The following is a 14,532-nucleotide window of genomic DNA, read 5'->3' on the forward strand; positions in this document are numbered from 1 at the left end:
CGGCTCTTGGAATATGTTTTTGCTGCTGTGTTTAGCTTCCTCTTGTCTATACTGTAGTTTTGGGTACCCCAAACAATTATGATGTTATTTGGAAAGCTGGACATGGAGGCCGCCGTAGGGTGTATTACGACTAGGGGACGTCACTAGAGCACTGAGGTATTTGTTCACTCTTTTCATAATGGGATAAGAATTCCTAATTTCTTCAGACCCTTCACCTTGTGGACAACCCCTAAATTGCTTTGCAAACTGATGTCACAAACAGGAGACTCCTCCTTTTCAGCATACTTGACATGTAGCCACCTTTGGTGTAGGATGTTGTGGAAAGAAAAACACCACAGTAACAGGCGTTTTTGTTGTTATTGTTAACGTTTTTGCCTTTTACTCTCCATGATTATTAAGTGGAGAAACACTTTTTTTTTTGTCTCTTCTTCATTCACCTTCCACACCCCCATATCCTGCTTTGGGGATACCTAATGTGACTTTCTGGGAGGTGATGGGGGTCGGTGTCAACCAGAGTTACTAAAGAAAACGTGGCTGTGTATGGGTTGATAGTACTGCCTTGAAATCCCACGCCATTATTCTTAAAGATTAGACTATCCCCACGATGTTGCCGTTGTGAATGGAAAGTATTGCTGGCATGTAAACTGGTGCTGAAAGGCCTAAAAATGTACCGTTTTGGTTTTTATTTTTAAAGCCCCTCCTTGCTAAGTGTGTCCTAACTGGGAAGTACTTTTAATAGATTCACGGTGGTGGGGAAGGGGATACAGGGGTCGTCATTTAAACAAAACATCTAGGGAAATTACTTGCTTTGTTAGAGGTAGCAAGCATTACTACCTGCCCAGTCCAGCTTCAGAGTTTTCTGAATTGTGTCTCAAATTAGATTGTAAGCTCCCTGAGGGCAGCAACCAAATCATATTCCTTTTGTATTTCCTGAAGTATTGGACACATAGTAGACACTCAATAAATACTTGTTGCTTATTTTTTTCAGTAAAATTTCTCTGGCTATTTTTTTAAGTAGCTGGTTTTCAAAAAAAATGAAACCTGTATTTATTTGCTCTCACACTATTTCCTTGGTCTCCAATACTTCTTATCCCATTTCCCTTAAATATTTTTATTTTCTAAGAAAGAGTAACAAGATTCCTCACCTCCACTGTGATAACTCTGGGTTTGTGTCTCTGCTTGCTGAAAGGCTACTAATTCTGTACCCTCAAGTGCTCCACCTCAGATCACTTACTTTTGACCTGTTTCTCAATGTTGTTACTACCTAGGTGGTAAAATTCTTTTAGTCACACATTTCAAAGCCCTTTAAGAGAAATGTTAATAGCAAGAGTGATCAGGATTTTTTTTTTCTTTCCTGATTATGTGTCTTTCAAGATCACTTTTAAAATATATTTATATCTGACTGGTACAGCATATGCAGTTGTGTGTATAGCTAGTCATGCAGTTTATATTTACAGTATAACTCATTCTCACAAATATCACATGTTGAGTAGAAAGCAGTCAATATTTGTAAGTTGCAGGGTTGGATTAGAAATGAGTACTCTGTATTAGAAACTTCATCTTAGAGCCAATTTTAAAACAATAGTTTTCCTCTAGTGTTAACTTGATTTTTTTCCTCATGTTGATTTGGTTGGATTCAGGGGTACTTGGTTAAACAACACTTGGATTTTTTTTGGTAAATTAAGTGTTGAAACTTGACCATAATGCCAGTCTGGGAAAATGGACTACTGTGTAGCAAGTAATCCTGTACTAGCTTGAAATATTTACAGGCCTTCGTGTGCACATGTGTGTGGAGGGAAGAGGTAAATGGTTCAAAACTAGCCCTGAAGCTGCCTTAAAAAATCTTCCTTGGTGGTAATGTAGAACTCTTAATTCTTAATGACCACATCAAGAAATAAGGACCTATGCAACTTTTTGACGTAAGTTGGTGAAGAATTTATCCACAGGGAAGTCAGCTTTCTTTGTGACATCCAAGAAACAGATGAGATTCACTTCCCTAATAGTTAATCCTTGCATATTTCTTTAGAAGCTTTCCCTACTTCTTCCTCTAATCCAGCTATGTCTTCTGGGCAGTTTAGAATTACCCTGTATAAAGTTTCATTAACAAAAAAATTAAATATAGAAAAGAAAGATTTAAGCTTGTCCTCTGTAGAAGGGAATAAAACTGCAAAATAACCTCTTATTTTGATCACTCCATCATTTGATGAATATTTTCTTTGTTTACTAAATGCAGCGGCTGTGATGGCCTTATAAATCAAAGTATGAATGATGAGAACTTGAATTCAGTAGAATCCTTGCTTGTATGAAGTCTTAGAACAAAAACTATGTTCTGGTTTTGGGAAGGGCCTTTCTAGTGTACTGTGTGTCTCTTTAAGGACTCAACTAAGTCATCTTGATGGCATTAATTTCTCAAGTTTAAAATGATTTCCTAGAATCTTTCTTCCAAATAAAACTTTGTACTAGATGTGTTTGGTTTGAGACAAATTTGGGATTCCCTGTATATCAAGGTGAGTGGTGGAGTGTAATTTCGATTCTGGTTTCTTGAAAATGTAGAGAAGACCAACAGAACAGCTGTAAAAGCAGGGTGGTGGAATTATTCAGAGAACTAAGATTCTGGACAAAGTCACTGGGGCTAATATATGCCGTGTTGAAGGTTATGGTTAAAAAAAACCAAAACAACCCATAGCATGCTGAGAGATGAAACTTGAGGGAGAAAGAGGCTAGACTTGAAATTGTCCTTTCCCAAACAGTGGAGGTCACATGCAACTTAATGTAAAACAGTTGTAAGGCAGGTAAGGCTGTTTTCTTAGGTATATTGAATATAGTATTTTTAAAATTGTCATTTCTTTGGAGTATAGACTAATCCCCTTTCTGGAAGGCTTTTGTTTCCAGGCTTTGCTGATTATCTTTCCTTCTGTCAAAGGGACTTCAGATACTTGCACATATGTAGAAGGCTTTTGATTATTAACATTGTTTTGCCTACGATCAAGATAGCTAAGCATCACAAAGCTATAGACATTTTTTGTTATAGTAGATTAACAGCTATGGTTCCTTAGGTAATTTATCAAACAATATGTATCAAGAATAGGCAAATCTTGGTTTGTTCTTTGAAGAAATGAAAGTGGTGGTAAAGGTGCTGTTGAAAGAAAGGTTAAAAACGTATTTTGCCTACATTTAACACCTAAACTTTTTTTTTCCTAATCTTTCAGTATTCTACCTTGTAAATACTGTTATTTGTATATACTGTAAATGATGACGTCGGTGGGCGCTAACCGAGCCCGGGGAAACTGGGAACAACCTCAAAACCAAAACCAGACACAGCACAAGCAGCGACCACAGGTAAAGAACCCAGGGGATATGGATCCATGGGTAGCATTGCTAGTTGATAATGGTTTCCATACAATACAGCATCATTCTGTGCTTTGGATTGTTGATTTAGGCTCCTTATTTGTTTGATTGATTGATTATTTATTTATTCATTTTTGCGGCTGGCTGGGACAGGGATCCAAACCCTTGACCTTGGTGTTATCAACACTGCACTCTAAACAACTGAGCTCTCTGGCCAGCTTTAGGTTCCTTTTTCTTGTTTTCTAGTCCTTGGCTCTTTTTTTACTTAGGGCTTGATCTTTTAAGGACATGCTGTTATGCAGAATGCCTACTTTTTTGTCCTTTAATAATGCGTTATGAGGCTTAGTGCCGTATTATGGGTCCTGTGATTTATATCTCTAAGATAGCATTTCCCTTCTCTCATCTGAGCCATTTTAACAGTGCATTTCTTATTTCCTAGACCTTCCACCTTGACATTTCTCTAGCCAACCTTTGTCTCGACACCTTTCCCCTTCTAGACTTTCTCCTTTGCTTCTCTTTTCCCTAACTTGTCTTTTATCATCTTCTCTGGTATCATGTTGGCTGTACCTGAATTTTCTTTTCCCATGTGGAGCTGGTATCTTCATTATGTTCATTCAAAATTAACAAATGAGACACCTTACAGCATTGCTCAGTTTTAAATTTTAAGGAGTCAGTTAACCTCTTAGGTATTAAGTTTGATTTAGATACGGTCTGTTTTCCATAACCAGTTTGGTGTTGGTTGATACCTAATATAAATGAATTAGTTACATTTGCCTATGGCCATGTAAATTGACTATGTAAGATTCTGGGACTTACCCTTTATGCATTTTTTCACTTCTATTTCCAAGTAATTTCTAGTAAAATTTTAGTACTAAATCTCAATTGGGATAGTAAAATTCCTGGTATCTTAATATATGCTAGATACTCAAAAGATATGTAGAGGCTATCCTCATACTAAACTTTATTCTCAGCCTTGGGAATAAGAAGATGGCATTGGTAATTACAGAAATAAGGACAGGGTTTACACATGACTTTGCAAATATGCTAATATGAATTAAGGGGCACATGTTTTAAAGTGGTGCTATGATTCCAAGAAAGCCCCTTTAACTGTCAACATTGGTGAAAAGCTCCCTGCTCTTTCTGGGACTGTAAAGTGAAATAGTAACAGCTTTACTTTATTTTTTGTATTTTGCTGATTTAAGCCTCTTAAATGCTGTTTTATTATTTCATCATTTGTAACAAGGAAAAGGAAACTGGGGTGGTGGGGAGGGTGGAGATTGACTACATAGGTCCCTCTTATTTCTCCACACTGTTGCCTCTTGATTATCCTTTCTTGATCTCATCTGAATTCCTAGGCCACTGCAGAACAAATTCGACTTGCACAGATGATTTCGGACCATAATGATGCTGACTTTGAAGAGAAGGTGAAACAAGTGAGTATACCACTAATTTGCTGTAAGCTATGGGAAAAGATATCAGGATTAAAGCATAAATAAATATAGGTGCCCACCAGAATACTTTCTCCTGTAGATATAAAAAGAATTAAGACCTGAAATCAAGTAGGTTAGGCTGAAAGATAAGTGCTTTTACTGTCTGATTTATTATAACCCTTTGGATAGATACTTTGTTCAGAGATGTTTTATATTAATTTTAACCTCTTGTTTATTGAATGATTTTTTTTTTTTTTTTTTAAAAGATGACCGGTAAGGGGATCTTAACCCTTGGCTTGGTGTTGTCAGCACCACGCTCAGCCAGTGAGCTAACCGGCCATCCCTATATGGGATCCGAACCCGGGGCCTTGGTGTTATCAGCACCGCACTCTCCCGAGTGAGCCACGGGCCGGCCCTGAATGATTTTGTTGATGCCGTTTTATAGCAACTTTGAATGGTTGTGGATCTAGGGAATGTGGAAATTCACGGTATGCTGAAGCCTTTGTTTCAGGATTTGATTATCTGTTTGATGCTTAATTGTTTTATGTTCTTGTAAATACTTTTGATCCATCCTTAAACCACAAGTGTTAGTATTTTGCTTTTGAAAACAGATTGCCAAAATTCTACATATTTTGCTTTTTAAGCTTGGTTTCAAATTTGGCTGGTGTCTTCTCCCTTCACCAGACTTCCTTTTGTGGGGAGTGCAAGGTTGTTCATGATGGTTGCTGATCTTTCTCTTTCAGTTGATTGATATCACAGGCAAGAACCAGGATGAATGTGTGATTGCTTTGCATGACTGCAATGGAGATGTCAACAGAGCCATCAATGTTCTGCTGGAAGGAAACCCAGACACGGTATGAGTGCTAATAAAGTGTTCTAGAACATGGGTCCCGGGTTGGGAGGCCAGAAGTATTCTAAAAATAGCAAGTGGGGTAACTCACCTTAAAGCAGAGTACCTTATTCTCCAAGTAGAGTAGGGAACTTTCTTGAAGATTGTTTGCTGCCCGTTGCAAGTACTTAAAATTTATCTATAAATACATCTTCATGGGAATAATAGTCATAGGAGAAAACAGGTGAAATCAGTTTTTTCTACTTGGTCTAGAATAAATTGTTCATTCCAGGCTAGTGTCTGTTTTCAAGGCTTCGGTTAATCTGAATTAGAGGTGCTGTTTGATACTCTTGATTACTAATCATGGAATATTTCTGCTTTTTTATTGCTGTTGAACAAAGTCACAAACTATATTTGGTTCTGAATTCAGGACATTCCCATTGATATCAGCTTCACAGCACACAATACCCTCTTATTGCCTTAACTTATTTCTGTTAAGGAAGCATAGAAACTAGCTTTACAGCCTACTTTACAGCCTATGACCAACCCTCAAGGGGTTGGAGGACCTCTTGCCCTAGAATTTAGACAAGTTGTATTCACCTCTTCGTGTCCTTCCCTCTTAGAATTCTGTTTTTGTACTTGTCTTATCTTTGTACCAAATTGTAAGGCTCTTAAGAACTGGGGCACTCCCTTAATTAACTTTTGGAATCGTCCTGTAGAGCTACTGTTACTAGAAAACTTAATTTTTTAAAAAATATGCAATGTATCATTTTGAAATCATTTTCATTTACTTGGTCTTTCATTCTGATAGGTACCAGAGTTCATCCTTTAGAGATTTCAACTTTCTAGTATATGTGCTGCCGAAGCGAGCACAGAGATTTCAACTTTCTGATGTTACAGTGTGACTCACCTCAGCTAAATGTTAAAAGCTGGTCAGTTTCCTTGAGACAATGGGAAATAATAGTGGAAAACTTTTTTAAATCACTGAATTTAAATTTGTGGATTTATTTCCTTCAAAAGTGTATTCCTATGTATAACCGCCCCCTTCCCCCAAAAAAAGTTTAGTTAGTTTTGACCTTATTTGAAAATTTACTTCCTGGACAATGAAGAGTGCCTTTGGTTCATTTTGGGTTTACTCTAGAATAATTGCCTCAAGATTTTTGGCTTTTTTAAAAGTCTGAATATTTTTTTTTCACAAGTCACATTTTGTCTCACCTTCTAGCATCTTTTGTCTGGTGCTATAAGTCTGACCTGCCACAGTATCAAAAGAGAAAACAAGCTGGACAATGTAGGCTAATGCCACAAATAAACCAGCTACTCATGAAATCAGTGGGAAGCAAAGTCAGCTGCCAGGGATGCTGGATGTATTTGTGTAGGTGAGACCATATGAGAAAACTGGTAGGACCTTTGGGAAGATCATAGCAATTCTTTTTCCTTATAGAATCCATCTGGTGCCAGTAGCTGATGTATACACAGGGGAGGGAGAAAGGTGACGTATTCCTGAAACTTGCCAGGTTTTGAGACATGCTAGTGTAAATTCTAAAAGCTAACTGTTTTGAGTCTAGTTGTGAGAGTTTCTGGTGCAGATTTAGCAACAGGGTTATTATACCTTATGAATTGAAGCTACTGTGAGCATAAAATGATTTACCAACTGTAATGTGGAATGAGCTTGGGTTGGAAGAGTAGGCAGCAAGCAACTCCTGAGTCCTAGGTGGCTACTTCATCTATTTAAAAATTACCGCTTTAGTAAGCTATGTATTGTTGACTCTTTAGAATATGTAGATATACTTTTATAATAATTTTAAATTTCCTTTTTTTAACTTAAAAGCTTTTTGTTGTGATGAAATGTAGATAAGATTTACCATTTTAACCATCTTTAAGTGTGTAATTCAGTGGCATTCACAATGTGCGCAACTGTGAACACTATCCATTTCCAAAAATTGTTCATCATCATCCTAAACAAGAATTCTGTACCTGTTAAATAATAACTCCCCATCTCTCCTTCCGCCTAGCCCCTAGTAACCTCTTCTATTTTCTGTTTTTATGAATTTGCCTGTTTTAGGTACCTTGTGTAAGTGGAATCATGCAGTATTTGTCCTTTTGTGTTTGACTTATTTCACTTAGCTTAATGTTCATCCATATTGTGGCAAGAGTCAGAATTTCATCTTTTTTAAGGCAGAATAGTATTCCATTGTATATATATATAATTTTTTTGTTTTGTTTATTTATCCATCCATGGACACTTGTAATTATCTGTAAATAAGTTGTAGATATCTTTTTTTTTTTTTTTTTAAGATGACCGGTAAGGGGATCTCAACCCTTGGCTTGGTGTTATCAGCACGCTCAGCCAGTGAGCCACCCGGCCATCCCTATATAGGATCAGAACCCGTGGCCTTGGTGTTATCAGCACCGCACTCTCCCGGGTGAGCCACGGGCTGGCCCGAGTTGTAGATCTCATAATACCTTATTTCCTAAATTCTTCAACATGCTTTTCTTAAAGAAGGACACTCTTCTACATGACCATAATACTATTATCAATCTTGAGAAAATTAATAACAATTTTATATTACTAATACCTGGTCCATGTTCTAGAAAGTTATTAGATGTTAGGCAGCTGTCATTGAGCAACAGGGACATAGTTGATTGAGTTAGATGGTAACTAAGATAGTAAAGATCTGATAGTCTCGGTGTTTGTCCTGGAACTTTTGTTTGTACAGATCTCTGCAAAAATAATGTGTAGACCAAGTTGTGCATGTTTTTAAAACTTTAAATTTATAAAGCTCATTTTCCTGAGGAGTGAGTGTTTTACAAGGGCATTTAGCTTACTTTCCTTACCCCAAATTTTCCCTCCAACAATTTGGAATGTATCACAGATATATATTCTGCTTTGGGGAAAGTTAAATAGGATTATATCAGTTTAGGAAGCATAGGGAGAACACAGTGGGTAAAACCTGGATGGAAGCATTCCTATAATCAGTATGTCTCAGGGCCAGGGCTGCAACTTCTGTTTGGTCATCTTTTAAATGAAATTTGTGTGTGTGTGTGGGGGGGGGGGGGTCATCTTTTAGATGAAATTCGCGTCTGTGTGTGTGTGTGTGGGTAGGTATAGTTGTTTTCCTCTGCATTTATGGGTCGCTTGATTAGAGAATATGCGCAAGAACCGAGTGCTGCTCATTCGTCCTGAATTCATAGGTAACTTTTAGAAACTTTGAGTTTTCTTTTTTGCTTTATTTGATGAGAATAAGACTATAAAGAGTTGAGTTACTGAATCCAAAGGGAATTAATTTTTCCAGCCCAGGAAACCACTTGAAAGATAGGGACCATTAACTAGGTCCTTTGACTAACATGCTGAGTGACTGAATTGGAAAGAGAACTTGGTAATCCTTTTAGAAGTAATCTCTACTATCCATTACCTATAAGCACCTCCCCTACCAAAAGGACTTTAATATTGGCAGTGATAGGTATAAAGTTTGTTTTGGGTTTCTGTCTGTACCCTCCATTTAAACAGAGAAGTAAACTAATGGAAGTGTCTTAGACATAGATGCTGAGAGGAGAGTGGTTAAATCAATCAGTTGTTCCAGCTTACATCTCTGTGTTCTGATAGCATTCTATATTGATTGGACATGAATGCTCTATCCTCTTTAGCATTCCTGGGAGATGGTCGGGAAGAAGAAGGGAGTCTCAGGACAGAAGGATGGTGGCCAGATGGAATCCAATGAGGAAGGCAAAGAAAGTCGAGACCGGGACAGAGACTATAGTCGGCGACGTGGTGGGCCACCAAGACGGGGACGAGGTGCCAGCCGTGGACGAGAGTGTATGCATGGGGCTTTATCAAAACCAACTGTGGGTCAGTAATGTCTAGACTCCAGGGATGTGTCAGGGCCCTGCTAGGTGGGACCCAGGAACTATTATGTCACCCTTTCACTTTTCTCGCCATCGTCTCTTCTGAGATCTTGGCATCTCTTGCAAGTAGCCTTTTCTGGCAACAGCCACCAGTTTGGCATGAAATTATCCTGTAGTCATTTGTAAAGTTATTTGACTTATAGCTCTCTTTTGTGGCTCATCACTGTTTACCTAGTCACCCTCATGTTCCACCTTTTACCTCATTTTCTCTAATTTGTTTTTTTGTCTCCCCAACACTATATTACATATCATTTCTACATTTGTATATATCAAGTGACTCTGCTCTGGCCATCTGTGGTGGCTTTTTTTTTTTTTTTTTGTATTTCAGTTCGGGGTCAGGAAAATGGATTGGATGGCGCCAAGAGTGGAGCACCTTCTGGAAGAGGCACAGAAAGAGGCAGAAGAGGCCGTGGCCGAGGCAGAGGTGATTAGTGTTTTGGGGGTGTGGATATTGGGGGCAGGTTACTCTTAATTCTTTAGGGGTCTGCTTTATTTAGAAACATTAACATTGAGTCATACATATACTAGAGATGGCTGAAGTGGATAGTGGGAAAGAACGTAGATGTCATTTTCTTTAGTTTTTATTGCTGATGTTATTTCGATTGCTTGAAGACCCAGCAGTTCGATCAGCAAAAGAGCAGTTTGTCAACAGTAATGATTGTCTTATTCTGTATTAATTGATGTGCTACGTGGGACTGAGAGAAAGAACATCTTATAATATCAACCACTTACTATTCCAGAGCTGCTTCAGCTGGCAAGATGGTTTTATATTAACTTATAAGATTTCTCTCTCCCTCCCTTTTTCTCTCTCTTTAGGTGGCTCTGGTAGGCGGGGAGGGAGGTTTTCTGCTCAAGGAATGGGGTAAGTTTTATTGATATATAAATGTCTATAGTCTTTTCTCTAAGAATCACCATACACAGCCTTAATCAAAATGTGATTGGAATGATTTCTAAATTATTTATCAAAAAGATATGTGGATTTAGAGCTCGTTTCTTAGGGGATAAGCATTTACCAACTGGATCATTACCTCTATCTTATAGCTTTGTTTGAATGCATATACCTGCTATTTTCTCAAAATATCCTAGATATAGGTTGAGATTATACTGTGAAATTTTGGGTAGGCTGATAAGTGAGAAAAAGTAGACAGTATATAGGTTTATAGACTGGGGCCATGATTGATCTGTACTAGGAAGGAGACAGTCAAGATTCTGATTATTGTCTTTGAGTTAATATTTGCTGAAGCACTTAGAGGCCAGAGATTCTTTTTTTTTTTTTTTTTTTTTTTTTTTAAAAAAAAAAAAAGATGACCAGTAAGGGGATCTTAACCCTTGACTTGGTGTTGTCAGCACCACGCTCACCCAGTGAGCGGACCGGCCATCCGTATATGGGATCCGAACCCGGGGCCTTGGTGTTATTAGCACCGCACTCTCCCGAGTGAGCCACGGGCCGGCCCAGAGGCCAGAGATTCTTTTAAACTTTATTATTTTATTTATTTATTTATTTATTTATTTTTTTCAGAACCTTTAACCCAGCTGATTATGCAGAGCCAGCCAATACTGATGATAACTATGGCAACAGCAGCGGCAATACGTGGAACAACACTGGTCACTTTGAACCAGATGATGGGACGAGTGAGTGACTATTTATTATTCATTTCTTATCTCTGGGATTCTAAGGAAATAATTTTTTCGAGAGTATAGTTACATAAAAAGTGCTGGTAACACCAAGGTCACAGGTTCAGATCCTGTGAAAACAAGTAAACAAAAAAAGTGGAGGAATAGTTATTGGGATGAAAAAGGGATGGCAATTGAATTACTGTGTATGCTGTTTACTTATCATGTGCCTATGGGCACATTATACATGCTGTTTCCCTTGATCCTTATCATTTTATGAAATAGGCATTATATATCATCACTATTGAGATGACAAAACTAAGACTGAGAGGTTATAAATTTGCTAGTATTTGAACTCAGAATTGTTTGACTCTAAAAGCCCATGCTCTTTTCATGTGGCTCCCATTAGCTCAAAGTATATTTCCTAGTGTTTATGTTAGGATTGCTTTGTCTTTTTGAATAGATACTTGGAATTATCAGTTAATCAAGCCACTACTTGTAGAGGTGAACAGGGCCCAGAATCAAAGTCTACACTATTCATTTATTCTTTTTCTGGTACCAGGATAGGAATATCCATTTTTTCCCTTGATTTTTGGAAAATCTCAATATCTGAGCAAGAATGAAATCTCTACATTTTCCAGCTCTCTGCTGAACTGCTTTCTTGGTGTGCTGGAGTGTTATGGGGTTTGAATAAGATCTTTTTTGTTAGCTGGCTGTGATGCCTGAATCTGGGTAGGGTGTAAATGTTTAAGGGTATGTTAGGCTTGTGGGATATATCAAGATATGTTTGGGGTAAAAGATACGTGCGCTGCTTTTAGTAAGAGTAACCTCTGGGCTCTAGAGTATTTTTTTCTTGTCCTCTTATGGCTGACCTAGCACATAAGAGCCTAATGCTTTTGGTCCCTCTTATAAAGGGATATGAAATAACAGTAGGGCCTGAAATAGGCTCGTTAACCATTTAAATTTGCCTTATCCCCTTTCAAAGTCAGTGATTTTTTTATCTCTGGTTGTTTATATGAGGGTCTATGGCACAAACAGCTTCTCATCTGTTGCCCGCAAGATGTTATACCTCAGGTCTTGAATGTTGCCTGCTTATTGCTCACCAAGCTGCTTTCTCATAAACTCATTTTAAAAATTTCCTATGGTTGGAGGCTGAAGTTGAGTTATTGACAAGATAGGTGTCTTGTTGAATTTTCTTGCCATTTGGCTATGAAGTGTCCTGTTCTGTTTTAACTCACTGTATTTCAGAGACATTAGAATTGCTCTTCATTTATCTCTTGATGGCTTTGTAGAGGCAATGGTAGCAGTCTCAATAACAAGTTACTGTTTTGAGCTGTAGATTGTTCCTGGATATTTGGCTTTTTATCTTTGGCAGAAAAGGTGGTAGAAGTTAAGGGATTTGTTTTTATAAAGAATAGAAAATCAGGCATGGGGTCCCATTCCTGAGCCTTGGCTGCCTTCAGTAAGGATCTGGTTGGAAAAACAGGGAAGGGTGAAGTGTGTGTTTATTTTTGCTGAGTAGAAAAAGGAGCAGATATGAAGGGCTAGAATTGGAAATCTGTGATTTGTGGCTGAATGAAATTATATGTGATGTCATTGTCATTTGTTAGTGTGAGTGTTGTGTATAGCTTCATGCATTCCTATCATTGATAATTTCATGATATAAACATATCTTCACACATGATCTCTTTGTATTTTCATGATAGCAAACTTCAAATTCCCTTTTAAATTCAAAAATAAATTCAAACTTACCCTTAAAATATCCACAGGTACAGTGGGAATTAGTATTGGGGGCAGATATTCTCATTCACAAGCAAAGTTTCACTGGTTGTTTTTTCTTTTTCTTTTCTTTTTTGTTTCAGGACTTGATTTCATTGGGGTTGAGGGGTCAAATTATCCCCGAAAATTTGAGACTGCTCCTGGTATGATACATCCAGGCGCCTAACTGCCCCGGATATTTTTATAGATTTTTATGAACTATAATATCTGCGGATATATCATTTTTCTGTCTTTCTGCTTTTTTCTTTCTGCTTTTTTCTCTCATTTTTTATGCTCACATTTCTTTCTTAAAAATTTGAATATTTGAAATTTATATTGTGCTTTCTGCTAATGGAGTGGAAACCCTAATCTGTTGTTCAGAGCATTTCCATCTCACTGTTCCTTAATGTTTCCTCAACATAGCTCTTTTACTCAGCCATGACCATACATTTTGTATAGGAAAGTATCAAGTATGTGTCTACGTTCTTCCTTTCTATTCCAGTTGAAGTCACCAGAGTGCAGAAAAAAATTATTGCATTGAGAGCCTAGAGTAAATAACCTCTCAGATCACTTCTAACTCTGGGATTGTATGTAAGTGCTAACTCACCTTGGGTTCCATTTAGCCAAGGTGGGGTGGATGTCAATGAAGAGAAAGGGTGGTATCACCAGAGAGGGACAGAAGAATGTGGTTTGTAACTTGTCCAGACTGAGATTAGACTTTGGTTTGGAGAACATTGTTGTTATTAAGTGGTTTAGAATTTACCTGATACACTTTTAGCATTTTCCTAGGAAAGTCATTATGATGAATATATTTTCCTTGAGGAAATAAGATTTTTCATTATTAAATGTTCAGAAGAGTTTCAGATGGGTTTTGTAGGTGTTAGAATGTTTCTAACTGGGGCCGAGCCCGTGGCGCACTTGGGAGAGTGTGGCGCTGGGACTGCGGTGACGCTCCCGCCGCGGGTTCGGATCCTATATAGGAATGGCCGGTGCACTCACTGGCTGAGTGCCGGTCACGAAAAAGACAAAAAAAAAAATGTTTCTAACTAATCTTTAGTGACATTGAAGTATCTGAATGCCAGACTTTCATTCTTGTAAGAAGACTTTCCCCATTTGGAGAGAAGGCTTCAAGAGTTAGTAATCCGCAAACTGGCTAGCTGCCCAAAAAAAAAAAAAAGGGGGGTCAATTAGTCAGTATATACTGTTGTTCTAGAGAAGAAAATAAGTGTGCTCTTGGGCCTTCTACAGATAAGTTCTTTTTTTCTTACTGTGGTCTTTTGGTTGAAGGGAAAAATCTTGGCTCTCAAACTCACCCAAATTCTTGAAGAAAGGGTATTTTCCCTTTCTGAGTATACATGTATATGTGAAGCAAAAAAAGGGAATGTGGAAGGTAGGTTGATTGCTTATGGACCTCTCCAGTAGAAACTGTATCCAAAATTTGGTATTGTCAACATGAGGAGAGTGTATATCTCCATTGTCTGTGCTGTGACCTTAGCAGGTCAGATTTCATGTTCTGTGTGAGTAGAATTAGGAGGGTGGCTATCATTCATACTTGATTTTTCAGTCTTGTCCATTGTATTCTGAAAAGAACAGATCCATAGGGCTTTCCTTATAGTTATTCTAGTTAAACCAGTAAGATCTATAAACTTG

The 14,532-nt window shown here is 37.9% G+C and overlaps 1 protein-coding gene across 13 annotated transcripts in view; it reads left to right on the forward strand.

Moving 5' to 3' along the window:
- Positions 1 to 14,532, forward strand: part of UBAP2L (ubiquitin associated protein 2 like) — a 39,833-nt gene that overhangs the window by 818 nt on the left and 24,483 nt on the right. For 5 of the 13 annotated variants that reach the window (XM_063103625.1, XM_063103624.1, XM_063103621.1 and 2 more), the window contains exons 2-9: positions 3,210 to 3,339; positions 4,704 to 4,781; positions 5,522 to 5,632; positions 9,253 to 9,454; positions 9,839 to 9,934; positions 10,327 to 10,372; positions 11,030 to 11,142; positions 12,987 to 13,046. In XM_063103625.1, coding sequence (XP_062959695.1) covers positions 3,250 to 3,339; positions 4,704 to 4,781; positions 5,522 to 5,632; positions 9,253 to 9,454; positions 9,839 to 9,934; positions 10,327 to 10,372; positions 11,030 to 11,142; positions 12,987 to 13,046 — 796 coding nt within the window. In that variant the 5' untranslated portion in view covers positions 3,210 to 3,249. The remainder of the gene's footprint in view (positions 1 to 3,209; positions 3,340 to 4,703; positions 4,782 to 5,521; positions 5,633 to 9,252; positions 9,455 to 9,838; positions 9,935 to 10,326; positions 10,373 to 11,029; positions 11,143 to 12,986; positions 13,047 to 14,532) is intronic. The other 8 variants (XM_063103628.1, XM_063103631.1, XM_063103635.1 and 5 more) reach the window with 3 other exon arrangements.

The sequence above is a fragment of the Cynocephalus volans genome, chromosome 8, assembly GCF_027409185.1.
Source record: "Cynocephalus volans isolate mCynVol1 chromosome 8, mCynVol1.pri, whole genome shotgun sequence".
NCBI lineage: Eukaryota > Metazoa > Chordata > Mammalia > Dermoptera > Cynocephalidae > Cynocephalus > Cynocephalus volans.